The sequence below is a fragment of the Sarcophilus harrisii genome, chromosome 1 (genome assembly GCF_902635505.1).
Source record: "Sarcophilus harrisii chromosome 1, mSarHar1.11, whole genome shotgun sequence".
Classification (NCBI taxonomy): Eukaryota; Metazoa; Chordata; class Mammalia; order Dasyuromorphia; family Dasyuridae; genus Sarcophilus; species Sarcophilus harrisii.
Window position 1 is genome coordinate 611,253,164 of NC_045426.1, and position 26,577 is coordinate 611,279,740.

General features: G+C 34.7%; 1 protein-coding gene across 1 annotated transcript in view; it reads left to right on the forward strand.

The window, feature by feature from the left end:
- The window catches only part of FER1L6 (fer-1 like family member 6), a 277,428-nt gene that overhangs the window by 158,661 nt on the left and 92,190 nt on the right, over positions 1-26,577 (forward strand). Inside the window, exons 19-20 of the mRNA XM_031947271.1 lie at positions 2,282-2,406; positions 11,362-11,496. Of these exons, the coding sequence (XP_031803131.1) occupies positions 2,282-2,406; positions 11,362-11,496 (260 nt within the window). The remainder of the gene's footprint in view (positions 1-2,281; positions 2,407-11,361; positions 11,497-26,577) is intronic.

A 26,577-nucleotide genomic window follows, 5' to 3' on the forward strand; every position in this document is an offset into this window, starting at 1 on the left:
ATAGAGGAAAATCAACATGATTTTCTTTCCTAGAACAGAACACAGCTTGAATTTCCATTTTAAGGAAAGGATGATTTGTAATAAAAAGTAAATGTGTTCTTGATCAGAGCATACTGAATGGAAAATGAAGCAAATCCCCTAATAATACATCTCTCAGGCTGTGAGTTATATATAGAAATAGTTTATATTTCTCTGTAATGATCTGACTAAAATAGTCAACCTTAGAGGCCCACACACACTCCTTGTCCAGTTCTTAGATTGGCTTCTACTATAAGCCCCAACTGCTGGAATGTTTCACATAAGTCTTCTCAGTTGTGGGTTATTTTCAGAGATTGACAACATATTTGAATCAATTTTTCTAACATCTGAATGACCCTCCAGATGCCATCACAATGTAAGCCTGCCAGCCACAGGCTGCTATTTTGTCTTCTGTCCCACTGAAGGTTATGTTGCTTTTTTGTAAAGTTAGCTGTTCAGGAGGCTTTACGGCTAATGAAGGAAAAGGGGGAAAAAATAGACTTCCTGTGTTGTTCAGTGTCCCTGTTCTTTTTTTGGTTGGTCTTTGGTTTCAGTGGAAAATAGGAATAGTTTATCATTTAAGGAAGGCAGCTAATGGAGGCATTTACTAATAGATCATCATTCTTAATCTTCTTCTCCTCTCTTTCCTTCTCTTTCCCTCCTCTTTTCTCTCTTTTCTTCCCCTCTCTTCTTCTCTTTCCCCCTCCCCTCCCTTTTCCTCTCCTCTCCTTCCTTTACTTTCCCTCTTCTTTCCTCCCCTCCTATCCCCTTCCTCATCATTTCAGGGAAGAGGTAATGAGATCCTGAACTTTACTACATTGAATGGAGGAATTAGCCAGGCAGTAAAGGTATTACAAAGGTGAAATGACAAGATTTGAAAACTGTTCGGTCATATGAAATGAATGAGAATGAGAAATTGATATTAATATCAAGATTTTGAAACTTGATGACCAAAATGATAATCCTTTAATAGAAATAGACAAGTATAAAAGAGGAAGTGAGTTTGGGGAAAATAACATTAATTTCTACATTGGCCATGTTGAGTTTTAGATGTCTAAGGACATCTAGTTCAAAATATATAACAGTTTGTGGATCTTAGACTTGGATCTTAGAAGAAAGCCTAGGACTGGATATTTAGATCTGAGAATCACATTCATTTAAGAGATAATTGAATCCATCTGTTTATGGAAGGTTCAAGGAGGGATGAGTACCTCTGGGGTGAGGACTTGTTGAGTCTTTTTCAGGGGTGCTCATCTACCTTTGAATCTGGCACACAATGCTCACTTGCAACTTCAGGAAACTTTAACATATGCAGAAGACATAGCCTGTTAACGTTATCTCAACAGGCAAGGCAAACCAAGTTGAGGATAACTGCCATATTTCAAACCCATTGTGAGTTAAGGAAGTGTCTACTCCAAGCATGTGAAGATTTTCTCCAGCAGAATGGACAGATAATAATAATAATCTGTTCTAATAGCTATGGAGACAGCTGAAGCAGTACTATGGAATGCTTAGAGCTTGGGCAGACATCAAAGATACCAAAGTCTTCAGTGTATCTCAGACCATCGCCAGTCATCTTGACATTTGTCTTACCATCAGAATTCAATGACTGAAAGAGAGACTGAAGCTGACAACTTTGTGCAACTTTGTTACTTAAATCCAATTCACATGCAAGTCAAGACAGTACTCCTTGATATCATTGATCCTCTTCAAAAATAAAAGATGAATAACAATAACTCTTGAATTTATGGGAATAAAGTCATCAAGTGAGAATGCAGAGGGAAAAAAAGGTGGGCCTAAGAGGTAGATGTGATCATTGCCCTTAAGTAGTTTTCAATCCACTAGTAGTAATAAAACACATAAAATTTTATTTTCCTTATCCTTATGATTTTTTGCAATGCTTCAAATATTGACAATACTTATAAGACTGAATGGAGTAGATATTGATGTGGAGATTGTGTTCTAATCTCAGTGTAGTACAATAGGACCCATGGCCTGCTCTAACGGAAAACTAGTTTGCTTCTGTTAAAATCCTTTGTGAACATAGAAAACCCTACCCAAAGAGCAATGAAAACATGAGAGAATTAGTAAGTATTAAATGTTTGCTATGCGTCAGGCACTAACCAAAGAAAAGCAAAAGACAATATGTGCTCTTCGGGATCTCACAGTGAATAGCAAAGATGTTTGATGGTTGCATACATTCTCTATCTTTTTCACACAATAAAGGCATATTAACCATTGACTTTTTCTGATTTGCTTATAGCCCAACATATTTTCCAGTTAAGAGCACACATGTACCAGGCCAGGGGACTCATAGCTGCAGATAGCACTGGACTTTCTGATCCCTTTGCCAAAGTCACCTTTCTTTCACACTGTCAGACCACAAAGGTAAGTAGAAAGGACCTGGCCTCTTTCCTCACAGGAAAAATGCTTACATAGTTGAATTTATATAGTGTTTTAAGGTTAGCAAAGCATTTTACATATATGATCATTTAATCCTAGCAACAACCTGGGAAGATAAATACCTTATTATACTATATTAACTATATTAATAATATAACAATAACTATATTGTTGTTATTATTATTTCTTTTCATTCATAATTTACTATGCATTTACAAATACCACATACAAATCTGTGCTAGGTACCTATATACCCTATAGGGTATACAAAGATGGATAAAAATACTATCATATACATAGTCAAAAATGGTGTTTTAATCAGTTTGTTTTACTTGTTAGAATAAAAATTCTCTATTGGGGGACAGGATATTGACATCAAGAAAACATTTCTAAAAATTTATTTAATATTTTCCCCATTTACATTAAAAATAAATTTTTTACATATATTTCTAAAATTTTTGAGTTCTAGGTTCTCTCCCTTATTCCCACGCACAATTAAGATATAAAACATTTCCACAAAAGTCAAGTTGTAAAAAAAATAAACATAGCTCTCTCACCATAATAAAAATTAAAATCCTCAAAAAGATTAAGTTTAAAAAAAAATAGAGAGGGGGAGAAAGAGAAAGAGAGAGTGAGGTAAGGAGTGAGGGAAGAAGGGAGGGAAGGGGAGAGAGAGAGAGAGGGAGAGGAAGAATTGTCAGTCTGTATTCAGACAAAATCGGTTCTTTATTTCTTCAGAGTAGTCATGGATGGTTGTACTACTGAGAATAGCAAAGTCATTCACAGCTGGTCATCCTGGAATATTGCTATTACTTTGTATACAGTACATTTTACTTTGCTTGAGTTCATGAAGGACTTTCCAGGGTTTTTTTCTTCCTGAAAGCATCATGCTCATCATTTCCCACAGAACAACAATATTCCATCATAAACACATACTATAGTTTATAGAGCCAGCCATTCCCCAATTGATGGGGGAATCCCCTCAATTTCCAATTCTTCTGCCCTGAGAAGAGAGCTGCTTTGAATATTTTTGTACATATGAATCATTTCCCCTCTTTTTTTCTTGAATCTATTTTCGTATTCATGCCAAGTAGTGTTGTTGTTAGTTTGAAGGACATGCATGAATTTATAGCCCTTTGGGCACAGATCATAGCTTTTGATCACTCATAAATTGGAACATGGCTCTTATTTTTTTTTTTTTTTTATAAATTTGACTCAGTTCCTTCTTTGTTTGGGAAATGAAGCCCTATCAAAAAAACTTGTTTTGAAACTCTTCGAAGAAAAAGAAGAGAAGAAGAAACTCTTCCTACAACTACTGTTGCTAACTGCATTACCTCCCATTTCTTCTCTCCTTTTACCTTGCCCCACCAAAAGTGTTTTGGTTCTGACCATTCCCACCCTCAATATGCCCTCTCCTCCAACACCCTCCCCCTATCCTATAGCCCATTTCCCTCCCATTTTTCTACAGGGTAGGATAGACCTCCATATTTCCATTGATTATGTGTATTACCTCCTTTTTGAGTTAATTTTGATAATTCATTTTCCCACCATTTCCTCCCCCTCATCCCTTCTGCTGTAAAAATTTTTTCTTGTGTCTTTTTTATGGCAGATAATTTGTACTGTTCCACTTACTTTCCCTTTCTCCAGTACATTCCTCTTTCATTCCTTAATTTCATCATTTTTAAGAAAGGTTATCCTTTCATATTCAACTTAGACCTTTACCCTCTGTCTATATATACTCCTTCTAACTGCTAGGAAAATTCTAATGAGTTAAAAGTATCATCCTCCCAAGTAGGGATGTAAACAGATAAAGTTCTAATGAGTTACAAGTAGCATTCTCACCTATAGGAATGTAGACAGATAAACTTTAAGTTCATTGCATCACTTTTCTGATTATCTTCTTATGTTTCTCTAGACTCCTGTATTTGAAAACCAAATTTTCCATTCATCTCTGGTCTTTTCATCAGAAATGTTTGAAAATCCTAGATTTCATTGAATTACTACTTTTTCTTCTGAAAGAATTTACTCAATTTTGCTGGGTAGATGATTGTTAGTTGCAACCCTAGCTCCATTGCTCTCTGGAAGATCATATTCCAAGTCCTCTGGTCCTTTAATGTAGAAGCTACTAAATCTTTTATTATCCTGACTGTGGCTTGACTATATTTAAATTGTTTCTTTCTGGATGCTTTCAATATTTTTTCCTTGACTTGGGAGTCCTGGAATTTGGCCATAATATTCCTGGGAGTTTTCATTTGGGGATCTCTTTCAGGAGGTGATCTACTGACTTTTTTCAGTTTCTATTTTACCCTCTGATTCTAGAATATCAGAATAGTTTTCCTTGATAATTTCTTGAAAAATGATGTTCAGGCTCTTTTTTTTGATCATGACTTTCAGATAGACCAATAATTTTTAAACTATCTCTCCTGTATCTATTTTTCAGGTCAGTTGTTTTTTCATTGAGATATTTCACATTTTTTCAATTTTTATTTATTTTGTTTTGTTGTATCTTGATTTCTGATAAAGTCATTAGCTTCTATTTGCTCAATTTTAATTTTTAGGGAATTGTTATCCTCAGTAAATTTTTGAACCTGCTTTCCCAATTGACCAACTTTGCTTTTTAAAGCATTCTTTTCCTCATTAAGTTTTTTGTATTTCCTTTTGCACCTCTCTCAATTATTTCCCTAATTTTTCCTCTGTGTCTCTTACTTGATTTTCACAGTCCATTTTGAGCTCTTCCATGGCCTGAGCCCAATTCTTGTTTTTCTTGGAGGCTTTGGATATAGAAGCATTGACTTTTTATCATTCTCTGAATGTGTGTTTTGATCTTCCTTGTCATAACTTTCAATGGTCAGAAACTTTTTTTGTTGTTTGCTTATTTTCCTCACCTAATACTTGGCTTTTTAACTCTTTGTTAAAGTAGGATTATGTTTCCAGAGTGGAGGATGCACTGTCCCAGACTTCAGGGGTTTTGTGCAATAGTTTTCAGAGATCCTTTTCTTCTCTGGAGCTGTTAGGAGTGTCTCTACCCAGCTGTAGCAGTAAGATTTCATGTGCTGAAATAATAGAGTTCTGCTTTGCTGATGCTGGGACCCTAAAATTGGGGCTTGGGCTGTGCTAGCATGACTTACATTGGGATTGCACACCACACCAACATCCCACTCTGTTGCCACAGATCCTCTCCACTGACCTTCCAAGTCCTCTTTGGTGATTCTGAACTGAGAGGTCTGGAAGCCACCAGTACTGCTGCTGAGATTGAGCTGGGGCCAGGGCCAGAGCTAGGGCTGGGGCTGGTGCCAGGGCTGTGCAGGCATGGCCTGCACCGAAATTACATGTGGACTCCCACTGTGGTGTCATAGACTTTTCCTACTGACCTTCTAAATTGTTTTTTGGCTGGAAAATGTTTTAGTCCATCTTTTAGGTTGTTATAAAGCTCTAAAATTTGTTCAAAATCATCATTTAAAGAAATTTAGAGTGGTTTGGGAGAGAATTTGGATGAGTTCCTACCTTTACTCCAATATCTTGGATCCACCTTCCTAAGTAAACATTTTTAATAGAGGAGAAAAAAAAGAAGATTAATAGAAGGGTAAAGTCTCTGCCATCATAGAGTTTACAACCTGACAGTTGTCTTTGCCCTGTCACACTGAGAAGTGCTCTGGATTTAGGATTGAAGGATCTGGGTTCATATGCTGGCACTACCACTTATCAACTGGGTAACCTTGGGTATCTGATTGTTGGGCTCTCATCTGTAGAATGACATTATTTAGGGTCCCTTTTCATTCCTGAATTTTATGATCTCAAACTCTTTAGTAGGTATGAAGCACAAAAGCCTCTGTAATTAGTGCAAATCATTTTCCCATGGCATACAGAAAGATTAATATTTCCGTTCCGAAGTTTGGGAGTGGCCAGTGCAATTGAGTCCAATTACGTGGTAATTTAGAAAGGGCAGTCTTTAGCAATGATGTGAATTATCTTCAGATTTTCTTAAAATTATCAATATCCCTCTAAGAGGTGTGTGTGTGTGTGTGTGTGTGTGTGTGTGTGTGCACCATGGAGTACAGTAAAAAACTCATCAAATTGATTCATCAAACATCTACCATGTGCCAGCACTATAGATACAAAAGCAAAAATGCAGCAGCCCTTTCCCTCAAACAGCTTATATTTTATCTAGGGAAATAGTCAACAGTCAGTCAAGAAATACTTTTTTCCCAATTTTTATTACTAGTTCCAAATTCTTTTTTGCCTTCATCCCCTCCCTTATTCACTGAGAAGGCAAGAAATACATTTTACCTGTGAAGTCATGAACATTTCCATATTAGCTATGGTGTAGCAGGAAAGCAGGATGGGGAGGAGGTGGAGAGAAGAGGGAAGTAGGGGATATAAGAAAAAATAAAGAGAAAAATAAGCTTCAAGCAGTTCTTGGTGTTCAGCAGTTCTCTCTTTTGCTTTGGATAATGTTTTTTTTTAATCATGAGTCCCTTGGAATTGTTGTGAATCATTGTATTGGTCAAAGTATCTAAGTCTTTCATGTTGATCATCATTACAATATTGCTGTCAGTATGTAAACTGTTTTCCTAGTTTTGCTCACTTCACTTTGCATCTCATAAGTCATCTCATTTTTTTTCTGAAAACCTCCCCTTCATCATTTCTTATGGCACAACAGTGTTCCATAACATTCTTATACCAAAGGATGTTTAGCCATTCTTCAACTGATGGGCTTTCCCTTAATTTCTAACCAAGAAGCATTTTTAAGCCCTGTTTAATTGGAATAATGTAGTATCTACTTCTTAGGGTTCTTATGAAATGAGATAAGAGTTATAAAAAATTTTCCAAACCTTAAAGTACTATATGAATATGTTAGATACACACACACACACACACACACACACATATGATAGATAAATATATAGATATCCAAAGGACTGGAATAGAGAGGGGAAATAGTACTTCAATTTCCTAATTAGTACAATCTATATTTTTTTCTTTTCTTCTCTCATTCTTCCCCACCTACTATCTCCCCAAGATAACATAAAAATTGAAATTGATTAAAATGTTTCCTTAATAAGGCCTCTTTAAGAACAGTCTTAATGGTGAGCATTTTAGGTGCCTTGGAAAAAGAGGAAATATTTTGGTCCAGCAGACTGTTCAGTACTCTGAAAAATACTGCTCCCCCTACACATAGGGACAATGCTGAGAACAGACAGATTTTGACTCCATATAAGGAATTAAAACTGTCTGAAAATGAAATGGGCCATCTTAGGGGTTAAGGAGTTTCTTATCATTAGAGATGCACATGTAGAGAATGAATCAATCAATAAATCAACCAATATGCATTTTATTAATCTGCTACAATGTGTTAGGTACTGGGGTTGCAGAGATTAAAAATTCACCAGTCTTTATGTTCAAAGAAATCGACATTTTATTGAGCAGATTTTGTTAGGAAGAATAATTCTTCCATCAAGTAGAAATTGAACTAGACAACCTCTAAGGTCCTCTTCAAGTATAAGATTATTTGATTCTGGAATATTTCCATGATTCAATTCATTAGTCAGAATTTATAGAGGTGATATATTAGCCTTTTTCCCTGAAAGGAGACCATATAGTCATAACTGAGATATGGCCGACTATGTAGTCACCACTATGCACCTAGTGGGCTATTTGAATCCCAGTTCACATAAAGGTGCATCTCACCTATAGGGCACCAGACAAATGCTTGGTTATCCTTCTTGGCAATCCAACATAGTCTCAAGTTAAAAAAAAAAAATACTGAACAGGACAGATTTCCCCGTTAAGTATTATGAGATTTGCTGGTTCATAGGATTTTGAACTGGATGAGACTTTGTGGCTTCATCTGGTTCAAACTCCTCATTTTATCAACATTGAAGATACTGTGGCCAAAGAGTTTAAATAATTTGAGCTCATCCAGAGCTGGGATTTGAATTTAGGTCCTCTGATGCTAAATACAATATTCTTTCTACCACTCAGATCTTGGTATTGTCATAGCTTTCCCCAGCATGCTCTAAAACACACCTGAAAACCAAGGTCATAAGCAGAATCAACTAACCATTTGAGCTGTTTAGCTCATTGGGGCTGATGGATGATGTGGGACTTTGCTATTTTTTGGAAATAAAAGTTTTCTTCTATCAGCAGTAAGAATTCTATACAAGAAGTTTGTAGCCTGAATAACCCTGTCTGATTTATCTCTATATCCCAATCCCAAGGCCTTATTTATAGTACATATTCAATAAATATTGGTTTAAATTGAGCTGAATGGAGCTTCATAGCCAAAAGTGCCCCAGAGGCTGGTATAATAATTTCAGTGACTGAAAACACTGCAGAGAATATAAATTATGTTAGAATAGTATCTGTCTAGTGACCAGGGAAAGGAAACTTTATTTAAAAGTGTGACATTTATGATAGTGTGACTCACTGATGTTGAAGTCTGGTGGGGCAGTATGTGCTGAGAGCAAGTAATTTTGCTTTTCTGATAATATTTGAAAGCAAATTATTAAAGTTAGCTGCACTGATTCCAATATCTGTCAAAAGTTCAGGATCTTTTTGAAATATTATTATAAACCTCATTGTGTCTAAAGCATAAAATAGACTGAAACCAGAGAAGAAATGTGCTAAGTACAATATTTTTATGACTCACATAAATAAAAACTATAAAAATGCCATCTCATGACCATAGTATAAATGATTTAAGACCTCAACTGGAGAAATATCTGGACTGAAAACTTTAAATTGGGGATGCTCCTGTTTGAGTCTCTGGAGACTCAAAAAATGGATAGTCAAGACCTTAAAGGCTAGACTTTCAGTAGCATTGAGGGCCTGGGGCATAAGAAGGTTTGAGTGTAGAAACAATGGTTCCCAAATTTAGCTGCAGCAGTCCTGAATTTGTCTTTTGAAGCTCTCTGCTGGGAGCACAAACAGAGAACAAGGGGACTGTGTAATGAAAACTGATGGGAAGTGATTTGAGCCTATCAGGCAAAAAGGCTACTCTCCTCCTCCCTCAGAGGAAGCACAGCATGCCAATGAGACGGCCTTAGTCTCAACTGGAATAATTCATCTAATACTCAAAAAAACCTTTAGTTTCTAGCTCTTGACAAACTAGAATATTAGATAGATGGTCCAGTGGATAGAATACTGAACATGAAGCCAAGAAGAGCCAAAGTCAAATCCAGTCTCAGACACTAGTTGTGTGATCTTGAGCAAGTGACCTAACTTCTGTCTCAGTTTCCCTTAACTGTAGAATCATAATAGTACCTACCTTCTAAGGTTGTTTTAAGGATCAAATTACATAATATTTATAAAGTGCTTAGCACAGTGTTTGGCACAATGCTTGTTTCCTTCCCTCCCTTTATTCCTTTCTTCTATGTTCCTTCCTTCTTTCCTTCCTTCCTTTCTAGGAGAAGCAGTAAGGAGAGGAATACATAACAATAGTTAATCTGAAAGAGATTTGGGCCTTTGCAAAACTGATTATAAGCTCAATATTGGCCAGCTGTATGAGATATCAGTCAAAACAAACAAACTCCAAACTAATTGTCATTAGGAGGAACATAGTTTCCAGGAATAAGGTGATAGTTGCACTCTACTCTGACCTAGTCAGACTACATTTGGTGTATTGTTTTCTAGGTACATCCCTCTCCTCATCATACATGCTCCTTACTACCAGTCCCATGTCTAGCTCAAATGGTTCCTGAAATTCTTAAGCATTGTTTTGGCTTAAAGATATCTTGAGGAAACATCTATTGAGAAGACCACGATGGAAAGTGGGAGAGGATAGGCAAGAATCAGTCAGAATGAAGAAATCAGGAGATTGGAGAGGAGTACCCCAAAGTTGGAAAGAGGCCCTGTTGAGGGGTTTTAGTTAGTTATTACTAACTCTGTCATCAATCACTATTCAAGGTCAATTTGATATCTACTTTATAAGAGAGAACATGCTCTGATCTGGGAGTCAAAAGACCTGATTCCATTTTTCAATCAAAGAAATTATATTATGACAAAGATCAAGCTCTTTAAAAAAGTACTTAGTCTTCAATAATTAGCATTCTTCAGACAAACCTTCTTCCAAGGGCAATACGAAGAATCTGACTATAAAACTATTAATATTAATACTGATAAATATTAAATAATTTGAAAATGGAATGGGCTACCCTAGGAAATAGTTTTTCATCACTAAAAATATCCAATAAAAAATAGGATGAAGATCTCCAGGGATTAGAACTCACTGCTTTTTAAAAAAATATTTTGAGTTCCAAATTCTAATTATCCTTCTCTCTCCACAGTCTCCTCTCTGAGATGTTAGGCAATCATAGAGGTTATACATGTGGAATCATATAAAACATTTCCATATTAGTCATTTTGTATATGATGTATCTAATAAAAGAAAGAAAATGAAAATATGCTTCAGTCTGTATTTTTAAAAATATCAATTCTGGAGGGAGATAGTATGCTTCCTTATTAGTCCTTTGAGATTTTGTCGAATCATTATATTGTAATATGTTTCATTCCCAGTTCTTCATCACATAATTTTGCTGTTACTGAGTACAATGTTCCCCTGGTTCTGTTCACTTCATTTTGCATCAGTTAAAATCTTCAAAAAACTTATGAGTACCTAAAAATTAGATCTATACAACAATTCTGTAAGACAGAACTGGGTCCATAAAGGGATTCCTATGGGAAGCGACCTCTAGTCATGTACATTTGTGATTCCAATTCTCATTTTACAGATGAGTTTACTGATGTTCAAAGTCCCACGGAAATGGAACTTAAAATTTCTCAACATCCCAGAAAATTGAGACTTGAACTTCAGTTCCTCTCATGACTCCAAGTCTGTATTTTGCTTGTTTGGGATGAATGGGTGGACAATATTATGGAGTTATGATTGTGCTTTTTGTGGTTGAACTGGAACCTAATCACTTCTTTTTCGAAAAACTTTAGGTTATTTCCCAGACCCTGTCCCCCACCTGGAACCAGATGCTGCTATTCAACAATATTGTGCTTTATGGAGACCAGAGAGAAGTGGCTGAATCCCCACCTCTGGTCGTGGTGGAGCTCTATGACAGTGATGCTGTGGTAAGAGCAGTGTGAGTCCCTCCCCTTCCTTAGAGAGGGTGGAACAGGGTTGAAGGACACACATTCTTGATTTTAGAATTAGAAGAGGCCTTAGAGGCCATCTGGCCCAACCTTTTCATTTTAGATAAACAAACAAGATTAGTAATAATAATGATAATAAAAATAATGATGATAATAATAATAGTAGCTAACATTTATATAATACTTATTATATGCCAAACACTGTACTAAGTGTTTGATTATTATCTAATTTGATCCTCATAACCACCCTAGGAGGTAGATGCTATTATTATTGCCATTTTATGGATGGAAAAAGTGAAGCTAAGAGAAGTTAAATGGCTTGCCCAGCATCACACAGAGATAATAAATGTATGAGGCAGGATTTAAACTCAAGTCTCCCTAATTAAAGATCCTACACACTTTCAACTTCACCAAGTGGTGATAATAGTACCAAGGTAGTTTATAACTATAGTAACATCACTAGCTAAATTGTCTTTGTATTTTTTTTCTAACTGTCCAGCAGCTCAGAGACACCATAGGTATCTTTCTACTTTAAGTAAATCTATTATATGAAAATCTAAAATTACAAAACCTGATAAGGAAGGAGAAGGTACTTGGTGCAGTGGATTAGAGTACTGAACGACGAGTCAAGATGCCTTGAGATCTAATCCCATCTCCACACATATTAATTATATAACTCTGAGCAAATCATTTACCCCCCTCTCAACCACTGTTTATTCATCTATAAAATGGGGGTAATAATGACATATACTTCCTATGGTTATTGGGAGTATCCAATAAGATCATATAAAAAGTAATTGGCAAAATTTAAGGCATGCTCTCTGTCTCTCATCTCTCTCCTATCATCTGTTATTATCTTTATCATCTGTCTCTGTCTCTATCTGTCTCTCTCTCTCTCTCTTTCTCTCTCTTTTCCTCAACCTCCTTTTTTTCTCTCTCTCCCTTCCTTCTTTTTCTCTGTGTCTCCATTTCTTTGTCTTTGTTTCTCTCCTCTCATCTATTCTTATGTTTATCATCTCTCTCCCTCTCCCTTTTCCTCTTTCCCTTCCTCCCCACCTCCACATGTATATACAGATGATATATATTCAATATATACATGCATGTATACAACCATCCATGTATATGTATATATATGTAAATATAGATATATTTAATGTATACATATGCTCATTATTATTGTTGTTGTTGTTCCCCATTTACAAGATTGTTTTTTAGTTTGCAAAAGAACTCACCTAAATACTAATTAATTTGAAAGCAAAGAACTTCCCTGGCATATATGTCTTTATTCCAGGGACCCTTTTATCTAAGTTCTCTTTATTGATATAAATTGCAATCCTTTTACTACCTAACAATCAATCTTCTTGGATTACAGTGGGATATATCTCTTGATAAAGGTCATTTTAGTGATGGGCAACTATCTCAGACCATAGCCTGACTGATTCTCAAACTATTGGCCCTCAAGCAGGCCCACTGCCTGCCTTGAATTTAAAGCTGAACCAGCTTAATCAGAACTTTGTGTTCATAGCTTTCTATGAAATACTGTCACCTATAATCCGTGAAAAGGCATCAGAGGAGGACTTTAGTGTACATATTTATTATTCATCCCATTTGGGTGACACAATGGCTTGGGTACTAAACTTGAAGTTAAGCTCTAAATTCAAATCTTAATTAGATGCTTAATAGTTGGGTGACTGAAATCAAATCACTTAACTCTTTAGCCTCAGCTTTTTCATTTATAAAATAGGAATAATAGCACTTACCTCAGGGATCTTTGTGAGGATCGAATGAGATTACATATGTAAGGAACTTTGCAAATCTTGAAGAACTTCAGATACTTAATTAGCTGTGTGACCCTGTGTGACCAAATATCTTTGTCAAGAAAACTATAAATGAGTACATAGAGAGTCAAACATGACTTAAATGCCTGAACAATAATAAAAACCAAAAAAGGGGAGTTGGAGATGTATTACCTCCTAAATTATCTAAGTGTCCTCTAATGCTAGAGAATTAAAGAATTAAATTAAATTAAAGAAATAAAGAATTAAAAAATAACAAGACCAAAGACTTAGAGCAAGACGAGAGCTTAAAAATCACTTGCAAATGGCCTGATTTTAGAGTTAAAGTACCTCAGACCCCAGAGAAGTTAAACAGTTTGCCTAAGGTTGCCCAGGAAGTGAGTAAGCAGGTCTCTTGACTTCAAATTCAATATTTTTTTCATTGTGCCTAAGGCTGCTTTTCATCTTTTAAACTGCTGTTTGAAATGATTATTGCTTTAAAAAATCAAAGCCATATACAACAGAGATGAGCACTTGCATGAGTATAATCTAATGACTATTTTATTTGGTATTTGTTAAGTTCTAAATAAAAACATTTTTAACAAAAGTTTTATAACACCAATATTTTTACATAATTGGATATTTTTCTATTTTGTCCACAATTTGTGTTTAGCCTTCTTCTGCACAGATTGAATTCTGAAAAAAAAGGAAAAACTTTTTAGTTATGGCAAGCACTAAAATGAACAAATATGCTGTGAATATGCGGCAAAGGTTTTAAATGTTCTTGGATCACTAGAGAAGCCTCATCATTAATCTACCTTTACAGTCTGCTGTATTTTTCCTCGCCAAGCCTATAAACAGCATATTATTAATCTCTTATCTCCAATCTTTGAAAATAGATTTTCTCTGTTCTCAATATGAAACCAAATACACCATCCTGAGAGATGTTTGAGGCCTGATTTTTTGGGATAGTTCAGTATCTTTCTGAGAGATGATTTTTTATTACTAAGCTTGAAGCTGTTGTTATTGTTTATCGTTGTTGATATCAGATATAAAGCCTGGAAGAAAGAGCAATACGCTGCCCTTAAGGATCTTATAATCTAACAAGGGACATAAAACATCTAGATAAATAAGTGTGATCAAAAGCAAAATGTGAGAGGGGTAAAGGAAGGAAGAGGGATAAGGATATGAGAAATTTAAAGAAGGAAATATCACTTTAACCTAAGGGATATTAGGGATGGTTCTATGCAGAAAAATGCATCTAAATCTGGTTGGGAAGGAAAAATAGGAGAGAGAGAAAGAGAGAGAGAGAGAGTGAGAGAGAGAGAGAGAGAGAGAGAGAGAGGAGGAGGAGGAGGAGGAGGAGGAAGAAAGAAAAAAGGATGAAAGGAAGAAAAAGAGAAAAATGATGAAAGACAAGAAGAAAGGAGGGAAGGAGGGAGGAAGAAAAAAGAGATGAAAGGAAGGAAACAGAGATGAATAAAGAGAAGGGGAAATGAATGGAAGGAAGGAGGGAAGTAAGAAGGAAGGAAAGGAATGTGGGAGAAAGGAAGGGATGATCCTCAATACCTGGAGAGATTATTTTAAACACACGGCAGTGTAAATAAAGATGCAAAGATAGAAGAGAAAAAGAAGAGAATAGAGAATTATGTGTAGTCTCATATGTATTAATTCAGAATACTCAATGAGACCCTAGAATACAACTTAGTAATGTAAATGTAGACAGGCAGATAGGAACCAAATTGTGTCAGTCATGAATTTAAGCATTATTCAATAAACTTCACAGACTATCAGAACTACAAAGGAATAGTACTGAAGGGCTCACAGAAGGCTACTGAGTAGAGTGACATGATCAGAGTAATATATATATAAAAATATATATAAAAGTAAAATATACTAAAAAATAAAAATATAAATTAAAGCTGAAATACAGACTATGCAGATGGTAAGGATAGAATGGAAGTCAAGAAAAGGAGTTAACAGCATTTTTGCATGGAAGCAATGAGGACTTGGGCTATATTGACTGTTGTAACATTGGGAAGAAATGATCCAGTGAAAGAAAAATGAATTGGGAAGAAATGGTCTAATGGATGTAAAAGACATGGCAGAGGTAGAAATGACAAAATTTCAGTTTAATTTAATTCAAGTTTTGTTAACTTTACAACTTATTGGATATGTAGAGTGAGTGACTTGCTCTGAAAGAACAGAATTTGTGGGAAAGCACTCAAAAAGGTAATCTCTATAAGAAAAATAGGTTGGTAATACAAGGAAAAAAGTTAGGAAAAGAAAGGATGAGAAGTTGAGTGTTAAGGTGTTAACATACTAACAAGAAGCAACAAGCAATTTAGCAGAGTAGTTTTCCAGAGGAACTTCTAGAAAAATCTTACTTCCAGCAAATATGGAGAGCAAAGAACTTGGCATAGTAAAATAAGAGAAGGGAAGTTGGGTGTTAAGGTGTTGATGTACTAACAAGAAGCAACAAACAATTTATTAGAGCAGTTCTCCAGGGGAGCTTCTAGAAAGATCTCACTTCCAGCAAATATGGAGAGCAGAAAATTAGACATGGACTCCATCAAACTTGTGATGTTTGTTCTTCTGCTATGGCCAAATTCGGGTCTCCCTTCTAGAAGAGAAGGCAAATGGGCTAAAGAAAAATATCTCAGAGAGATAGGAGATGGATATTTTGAAGATAAATAAATAAATGAAAAAATTTATAAGCAATTACTATATGACAAGCACTATGTTAAGTGTTGGTGATACTAATACATAAGTAAAGACAGTTCTTGTTCTCAAGAAACTTTTATTCAAATGGAAGAAACAATGGTTATAGAGGAATAACAATAATTATCTTCCCCATGAATGTTAGTGAGTTAATCCAAGGAATTCCTCTGTCATTGAATATTTCCTTTGAGATACCTGTATATCCAACAATTATCCCTCCTTAAAGAGAGACAAGAGCTCAGAGTTTGTGGGAACAGATGTGTTCCCACATGTAGTGGGGTTATAACTAAGGAAAGCTCTCTTTCTGGCAACTAGTCTATGTTTCACCAGAAGAAAGTGGAAAGATAGATAGCTGGAGTTGAAAATGTCAGTGAAGCAAAGAAATAGAGAAGAATATAAATGATGGTGTCATGTGCCATCCTGACAGAGGAAGAACTAGGTTATAGTTGTTTGAGACTATCTGTTGAAATGTATTTAGACAGCTGTTTATTAATCTGAATATAACGATTGTCTTCCCAATGAATGTTAGGGGGTTAATCCAAGGAATTCCCTATTAACTTAATGAGGTCATGGTAATATGAATTTCTGTTTGGAACGTTGACTACATTCCTCTAGGGAGTATTTGGTCATGTCCCTTGATAATTTTATTGAGACATTAAGGCCATTTGCTGGGCACTGGTGATGAATTAATTGGCTTAGCTATTATAGTATAAACCTCTCTATTTTTGCTGAGCATATAAAAAAGCAATCATTTTCAAAAAGGTCTTTTTTTTTTTTTACTGTATTTTGGTGAAATCCTAAGAGAGATGAACAGAAAAGAGAGTAATAGACTAAAGAGCAGGCATATTTCTATGAATCCATGGTTTACAGCTGTAAACAGCCTGAATATAAAAACAACATCCTTTGAGAAGTCAGTAGTGATGAAGAAAACATTGTAATTGTACATACTTTCAGACACTAATTCTATGAATAGATTTCCTAGATTAATGATTTCCTGGAACTTCAGTTCCTGGATAGAACTTCAGTTCTATCCCCCAGTGTCAGAGAAGTAGTGGTAGAACTTCTTGAACTGAGGGCTACAAGTCTGGAGAGGAACGAACTGGCTGAAAAAATGAAGTTGTTGAAGCTCAGACTTCTGTAGGAAAGTTGAGAGCTCCTGAATCCCATTGCCTTGGTAAAGTGTTAAGTTCCTCAGGAGTGCCTAATCAGAACCAGACTTCTAAAAGATTTTTTCATCTGTGCCTACATTTGGAAATCAATAAGGGAATGAGTCATGATAGAAACAAAAATCCTGGAATTTTCTTTCCATTATTATTCAGAGCTGTAGTAAGTCTGATGGAAGGGAATTCTTTCTAGAACAATAGTGGATTGCATTTCCTTCTGGGGTTATTCCTGGCTCACATGGTAGTAACATAAGATTGTAGGCCTATATGCAACTCTGTATTAAAGATAAGATTCAGTGGATTATACCATAATGTTTTTACCTCTTTTTTGTTGTTGTTTGCTTGCTTAGTTTTTGTTGTTGTTGTTGTTGTTGTTGTTGTTGTTGTTGTTGTTGTTTTGTTTTGTTTTGTTTTCCTTTTTGATTTGGTTTTTCTTGTGCAGACTGACAAATGTAGAAATATGTTTAAAAGAATTGCATATGTTTAACCTATATTGGATTACTTGCAGTCTAGAGGAAGGGGAGAGGTTGGCAGAGAGAGGAAAAAATATGGAACACAAAGTTTTTCAAGAGTGAATGTTGCATGAAAAGATACATACATATATGTGTGTATGTATATATATTGAAAAATAAAAGGCTACTATTTAAAAAAAAAAAAAAAAAAGGTAAGATTTATCTGAATGTTAAGGGCAGGGGCTTGCCTTTCTAACAACATCAGGTTAATTTGCCTTTCAAGGGAAGTCTTAAATATAAGGATTAAGTCCCCACTCCAAAGGGAGTCTGAGAGATTGTATAGAACCCCAGAAGAAAAATAGGATTCATCAGAGAAGGAGAATTACATTAATTATATATGAACTAATTTGTGTTTTTTGTCTGTTTTCTTTCTGTGGGGTGAAAGAAAAACTGTCCTGTATATGATTAACCTTATTAGAGTGCTTTGCAGAGAACCCAGAACACCCCACATCTGTGAAGACCTAAGAATAATCTATATTAAGCTATATCCTTAAATTTATCAGTCTACTTGGAACAAAAAAAATCCAAAGAGATGGTTTTTGAAGCTCCACCTGTGATTAAATCCTGCCCACTTAAGCATAGGGCACTGGATTTTTGGTTACATGTGTATCTAAGATGTCACAAAGAATTTAACTAAATTTTACAAAATGAAAGAGTACAACTCTATTTTTCACAGGCACAAATACTTCTGGAATGAATTGCTAAATATTTCAATCATACACACTCATACACTTAATCACTCAATAAGCATTTATTATTACTTGTAATAATAGGCACTGAGCTAGATTCTAGAGATACAGAGACAATAATGAAATAGTGTCCTTCAAGCAGGGAGGTAACCTACCTATGTGCACATCTGCAGAACAAATATATATGAGATACAAAATAAATCAAAGGTAGTTTTATGGGAAAATGCTGGCAAGTGGAGTATCAGGAAATAGCTGAACCAAAATAGGGATTCTAAGTGAAGGGTGTGAAGAAGAAATGAACTACAAAGCATACAAAAAAATGAACAAGGAGGCATGAGAGACATTCTGAGAAAGGAGATGGAATGTTGTCAATAAACATTTATTAAACACCTGTTATATGCCAGACATTATGCTAAGCATGTGGGACACAAAAAAAGAGGGTCAGAAGGAGCTCCCAATCTAATGGAATATTTTGTATACATAACAGGTTGCCTGAAAGATAGAATGTGTAGAGAGATCTAACGAATAATAAACCTGGAAAATTAGGCTGGGGTCACATTATAAAGAAATTTAAATGACAAATAGAAAACATTGTATTTTATAACAGAATGGCTGTATCTGTTCACAGGTCCACAAACAATGTATGAGTATCCCTGTTTTCCCACATCCCCTCCAACACTGGTCATTATTGTTTCCCCTCATCTTAGCCAATCTGAGAGGTGTATAGTGGTATCTCAGAGTTGTCTTAATTTGCATTTCTCTGATCAATAGTGATTTGGAGCACTTTTTCATGTGGCTACAAATAGTTTCAATTTCTTCATCTGAAAATTGTCTGTCCATATCCTTTGATCATTTATCAATTGGAGAACGGTTTGAACTATTAAAATTTGAGTCAATTCTATATAATTTAGAAATAAGGCCTTTATCAGATCCTTTGGATGTAAAAATGTTTTCCAGTTTGTTGCTTCCCTTCTAATGTTGTCTGCATTAGTTTTGTTTGTACAAAAACTTTTTAACTTAATATAATCAAAATTATCTATTTTGTGATCAATAATGATCTCTAATTCTTCTTCAGTCACAAATTCCTTCCTCCTCCACAAATCTGAGAAGTAAACTATCCTGTGTTCTTTTAATTTGTTTATAATATTGTTTTTTATGTCTAGATCATGAACCCATTTTGACCTGATCTTGGTATACGGTATTAGGTGTGTGTCTATGCCTCCTTTCTGCCATACTAGTTTCCAATTTTTCTAGAAGTTTTTGTCAAATAGTGAATTCTTATCCCCAAAGCTGGGGTCTCTGGGTTTGTTGAATACTAGATTGCTATAGTCATTGACTAATTTTTTCTGTGAACCTAACCTATTCCACTGATCAACTTCTCTATTTCTTAGCCAGTATCAAATGTTTTTGATGACCACTGTTTTACAATTATAGTTTTAGATCTGTACAGCTAGGTCACCTTCATTTGGTTTTCTCTTTATTATTTCCTTTGAAATTCTTGATCTTTTATTCTTCCAGATGAATTTTGTTGTTATTTTTTTCTAAGCCAGTAAAATAGTTTCTTAGGAGTTTGATTGGTATAGCACTAAGTAAATAGATTAGTTTAGGAGTATTGTCATCTTTATTATATTCATTCGACCTATCCAAGAGCACTTGATAGTTTTCCAGTTGCTTAGATCTGACTTTGTGTGGAAAGTGTTTTGTAATTTTGTTTATCTAGTTCCTGACTTTCCATTGGTAGATAGATTCCCAAATATTTTATGCTATCAAGAGTTATTTTAAATGGAATTTCTCTTTGTATCTCTTGCTGTTGGATTTTGTTAGTGATGAATAAGAATGCTGATGATTTATGTGAATTTATTTTGTATCCTGCAACTTTGCTAAAGTTGTAGATTATTTCTAATAGTTTTTTAGTTGATTTTCTAGAGTTCTCTAAGTATTATGTATTCTCTATGTATTATGTATTTTCTAGAGTTCTCTAATCAATTATGTTAATAGTTTTCCTAATATTGAACCAGCCCTGCATTCCTGATATAAATCCTACTTGGTCGTAGCATATTATCTTAGGGATGATTTTCTGTAATCTCTTTGCTAATATTTTATTTAAGATTTTTGCATCAATATTCATTAAGGAGATTGATCTATAATTTTCTTTCTCTGTTTTCAACCTACCTGGTTTAGGTATTAGTCCCATTATCTGTGTCATAGAAGAAATTTGGTCCTTCATTCCCTATTTTTTCAAATAGTTTATATAGTATTAGAGTTAATTGTTGTTTAAATGTTTGGTAGAATTCACATGTAAATCCATCTGTCCTGGGGATTTTTTCTTAGGGAGCTGATTAATAGCTTGTTCTATTTCTTTTTCTAAAATGGGACTATTTAAGTAATTTATTTCCTCTTTTGTTAATCTGGGTAATTTATATTTTTGTAGGTCTTCCTCCATTTCATTTAGATTGGCAGATTTATTGGCATAATGTTGGGTAAAGTAACTCCTAATTATTGCTCTAATTTCCTCTTCATTGGTGGATAGTTCTCCCTTTTTATTTTTGAGAGTAATAATTTGATTTTTCTCTTTCCCTTTTCTAATCAAATTAATTAAAGGTTTATCTATTTTGTTTTTTTTTTTCATAAAGCCAACTCAGTTTTATTTATTAATTGAATAGTTTTTTTTTTTTACTTTCAATTTTATTGATCTCTTTTTATTTTTAGAATTTCAAGTTTGGTATTTGATTGGGGTTTCTTAATTTGTTCTTTTTCTAGCTTTCTCTTAACTTCTCCTTTAGGAATTTAGATGCTACTCCACTTGGTGCATATATGTTTAATATTGATATTGCTTCTTTATCTATAGTACCTTTTAGAAAGATCTAGTTTCCTTCCTTATCTCTTTTAATTGGATCAATTTTTGCTTTTGCTTGATCTGAGATAATTTTTGCTATCCCTGCTTTTTTTTACTTCACTTGAAGCATAATAGATTCTGCTCCAACTTTTTACCTTTACTCTGTATATATTGCTCTGCTTTAAATGTGTTTCTTGTAAACAACATATTATAGGATTCTGGCTTTTAATCCAGGATGCTATCCACTTACTTTTTATGGGAAAGTTCACCTCATTCACATTTACAATTAAAACTACTAATTCTGTATTTCCTGCCATTTTATTAACCCAAAATTATACTTTTCTCTTACCTTTTCCCCTTTCCCTCACCCCCAGTATTTTACTTATGACCACTACTTGACTCAAGCAGTCCTTCCCCTTTACAGGCCTTCCCCTTTTCTTATAGCTTTCCCCTACTATTTCTATTTTCCCTTCTATTTAGCCTACCTCTTCCCTTTTCCCCTTTCCCCTCCCAGTTTTCTAGAGGGTGAGAGAAGTTTCTTGGTGAAACCAAATATATCTAATATTCTTTCTTTGAGCCAAATCTGATGAAAGTAAGATTCACACAATATTCATCACCCTCTCTTCTTTCCCTCAATTATAATATATTTTCTTTGCCTCTTCCTGAAATGTAATTTCCCTCATTTTACCTCCACTTTCCCGTTTTTTTCTGTTACACTTCTCTTTCCACCTCTAGTTTCTTTTTTATATTATAACAGTAACATCAGATTATACATGTATTCTCTATATGTACCAACAGAAATACAGTTCTCAAGAGTTTTTTTTTCTGTCTACCTTTTTATACTTCTCTTGAGTTCTATATTTGGAGGTCAAATTTTTTTGTTCAACTCTGGTCTTTTCATCAAAAATAAATGGGCTTCACCAGTTTCATTGAATGTCCATCTTCTTCCCTGAAAGAAAATGTTCAGTTTAGGAAGGTAATTTGTTCTTGGCTTCATTCCAAGTTTCTTTTCCTTTCAGATTATCAGATTCTAGGCCTATTGATCCTTTAAAGTAGAAGCTTATAGGTCCTGAGTAATCCTTATTGTGGCTCCTTGGTATTTGAATTGTTTCTTTCTGGCTGCATGTAATATTTTTTCTGAAATTTAGCCACAATATTCCTTAGGATTTTAATTTTGGAGTCTCTTTCAGGAGGTGTTCAGTGAATTCTTTCAATAGTTATTTTATCTTCTGATTCTATGATATCCAGGCAGTTGTCTTTTTATGATTTCCTTAAAAATAGTGTCTAAGCCTTTTTTTTTTTATCATGTATTTCAGGGAATCCAATAATCCTTAGATTGTCTCTCCTACATCTATTTTCCAGGTCGGTTATTTTCCCAATTAAGCATTTTACATTTTTTTCTTTTTTTTTTTTTTTTTTTTTTTGGTTTTGCTTGACTGATTCTTGTTGTCTCATTGAATTATTCATTTCCATTTGTTCAATTCTGAATTTTAGTGAGTTGTTTTCTTCATTTACTTTTTTTTTATTTCTTTTTGTATTTGTTCAAATTGAATTTTTAAATGAGTTGTTTTGTTTTATGGAATTTTTTTCCATTTCACAAATTCTGTTTTTTGGGAGCTATTTTCTTTTCTGTTTCTTTCTTTTTCTATTTTATCAAATCTATCTTTTAATGAGGTTATATAACATTCTTTTCTTCAGATTTTCTTCTTCTCTTCTTCATCCCCCTTCCCTAAGACAGTAAGCAATTTGATTTAGGTTATATATATGAGGGACATAAAAAGAGGACCCAGAGAAACTCACAATCTAATAAAATCTAATAAAATGCTTTGTACACAGAACAGGTTGGCTAGAAGATAAAATGTAGGTTATAAGCATGGACATGCTTATTTCAGTTATCAGTCATGCTGTGAAAGAAGAAATAGACCAAAAGAAAAAACAATGAAAAAAATAAAGTGAAAAACAATATGCTTTAATCTGCAGTAAGACTCCATCAATTCTCTCAGTGGATGTGGATAGAATTTTTCATCATGAATCCTTTGAAATTGATTTGAATCATAACACTGCTGAGAATAGCTGCCATTTATAGTTGATCATTGTGCAGTTTTGTGTTAGTGAGTCTAATGTTCTCCTGGTTTTGCTTACCTCACTCTATATAAGTTCATATGTTTCTGAGTAAGTGTTTCTCATCTTTTTTATAGCAGAGTAGTATTCCATTATAATAATATCCCACAACTTCTTCAGCCATTCTCCAAATGAGGGCTATCTCCTTTTCCAGTAATACATATTGCCTTTACATCCTTCTATACAATTCTCATTACAAACTGATTTGTACTGATTTGATATTCCCCATCTATAAATATGTTCTATCCCTCTCACAGAATGCCTTGAGCACAGAGACTTTTCCTTTTGTGTCTCCTTCCTAAAACATAGTAGCTCCCCAATAAATGTTTTTTAATTAATTTGTTGATTAGTTAGTTAAAAATGATGGTGAGGACTTTTCTTAGTCTAGACTCCCCATTTTCCATCATGCCACATATACAGTCAGTTGTCAATGTCATTTCTACCTTCACAAACTCTCTTGCATCTAACTCCTTCTGTCCATTCACACTACTACCATCTTAGTTGGGGCCTTCAACAGTACTCACAAAGATTATTGCAGCAGCCTCCTAATTGGATTCTCTGACTCAAGTCTCTTCCCTCTTATGCGGTACACTATACATGTTGCTGCTGAAGTAATTTTCCTTAAGTTTAGAACTTACTCTCTTACTCAATAAATTTCACTGGCTTCCTATTGTTTGTAGAATAAACTATACATTTCTCTTTTGAAGGTCTCATACAATTCATCTCTAATGTGTCTTCTCAACATCATTGGGATATTACTCCCTCATCCCATACTCAGTGAAGCAGCCAAACTTTCCCTCTTCCTTATACATGGCACTTCAGTTCCCACCTCTAAATCTTTGCATTGGTCCATCTCCCATGCCTTTAATGTATTCCTTTCTTGTCTCATAAGCATACTTCCTTTTAAAATAAAGAGCAAGTTGTTTTCTGCATGGACCTTTTATTAGTTCCCCCAAACAATAATTCCCTTTTTCAGAAACTGCCCTGCATTTAATTATTTATTTTGTATGTATGGGTGTATGTGTGTCTATGTATATATATAGTATCCTGGCACATAGTATATAACAAGAGTTCTTAATTTTTTTTTACTTAACAATCTTTTTTGCCTGAGAAATCTTTGGGCAACCTAGGGATATAGGTATATAATGTAGGTATACAAATCAAACATTGACTGATAACAAATCATAATTTTGTGACCCCCCACATTCAGTTATGTGACCCATGTAGGGTCACTCACCATAGTTTAAGAAGGTTTGGCATATAGTAGGTGCTTAATACACACTTGATTGATTGAAAAGCATCTACAAATTAGAAGGATCTAAAAATGTAATGACTGTCTCAGGAGGTCAAGTGAATTGTTGGAGACCACATTTGAAGTTTCTAAGCAGCGGCTTAATAAATGATGGAATCCAACCTTAAGAAAGCTAGAAATCCCCTTTGCAACATTATACAACCTATATACACCTGAATATTGCCAGTGACATAATTGGAGAAGATTTCTGTTAAAGAAAAGGTTAAATTAAATAGATGACCTCTGAGGTGCCTTCCAACTCAGAGTCCATGACTCTATAATAGAGACTGGGTCTGAAACTTCACTAATATACGGAAATCCTTAATAAGGAAATCTCCTCTACAAGGACAGGTCCCAACATTTTCTCCAACTTAAAGTCAGAAAATTGCCTAGAGTATTAAGATAATAAAGGATTCACCCAAGATCATATACCCACTATATATCAAAGGCTGGACTTAAACCCAAGTTATTTTGTCTTCAAGACCCGCCTCCTATCTACTATTTCTTATATAGATATTAGAAAGAATATAAAATTTGCCATTAGAAGAAACTATAAGGAATTGTCTTGAGGCAGCTAGGTTGAAGTAGATAGAGATATAGAATAGGAATCAGGGAATCCTGAGTTCAGATCTGGTCTCTGTGTGACCCTGGGAAAATCAGTTAATCTTGGTCTGCCTTAGTTTTCTCTTCTGTAAAATGGGGATAATAATAGCACCTACCTCCCAAGATAATTGTGAAGATAGAGCAAGATAATTTTTATAAAACACTACATAAATACAATTATCTGAATAGCTGCTATAAATAATTGTATATATTTATTCAGCTATAATTAATTTTAATTACATATATAATTAGCCCCTAGCATTATTCATTTTCTATAGGACAATATTGGTGGCTTTTCCCTGTCCCCTTCTACTCTCAACCCTTTCCTCCTGCATTTAAATCCCTGGGGATTTTTCAACTTTTTCCTCCATAAAATTAAGGATTGGATTTATCTAAGTGAGAAGGACAGGACTCCATGGGGCTAAGGGAAGGTGGTGTTTTGGGGTAGTAGTGGAAAGAATCTCATGCTATCCTTCATTGCTGATGGTGGGTACAAGTGTGAGTACACCTTGCTCAATGTGAGCTAGCTGGTTTTCCAAGGCCTCATTCTATTTCTGGGACTGAGCCCACTTTGAGAGAAGAGAGGAAAACATAGTTTGCTTCCCTTTGGTTCTGTGTTTGTAGGACAGATTCTGTGCTGGAGGCAGATTTCTGTGTGTGCATTTATCTTTGTGTCTAAAATGAATCCTGTGTAAAAACATTGGACATATTTGGTTAAATTTGTGTTTCATCTAATAGTTCTGTTTATGCTTTGTGACCAACCCTCAGGCTCTCAATTTTAAGGGTCACAATCTGATCATACATCTTAACTGCCATCCCCGGTAGAATGCAAGTTCTTTTAGGACTTTTTAATTTTTGTTTAATTTTTATCTCTATAGCCCCAGGGCTTTGCATGAACCTGACACTTTTTTTCTGGATTAATGTGGGGGTATGGAGTGATTTTATCCCTCTAGGGAACTTTCAGGTAAAAAAAAAAATTCTCTCTATGCAGATAGCTAATTGTTCTACAATTTATCATTAGGAAAGTTTCCTGTGGCACAGTGTGTGTATATACTTATTGAGTATAATTTGTTTAAAATGTTCCTGAACCTTCTTACGGCCATTCTTTTGAGTTTTCTTTGGACACTTTGTGTTTATGAGAAATCACTGAATAAATTCCTGTTTCCTAAATCTGGGGGGTATGGAGAGAAAGTAGAAGAAAAGCTGACAGAAAAAGGAGAAGAGAACCCTGGAAAATGTGGCTAATAAAAATGCAAATGTCATGGATCTTAAAGATTATTTTCTATGTTGAAGGTCAAGTTTAGAAGGAATTTTAAAGCTCAGCAGGTTGGTCACCAAGCAGATGTCAC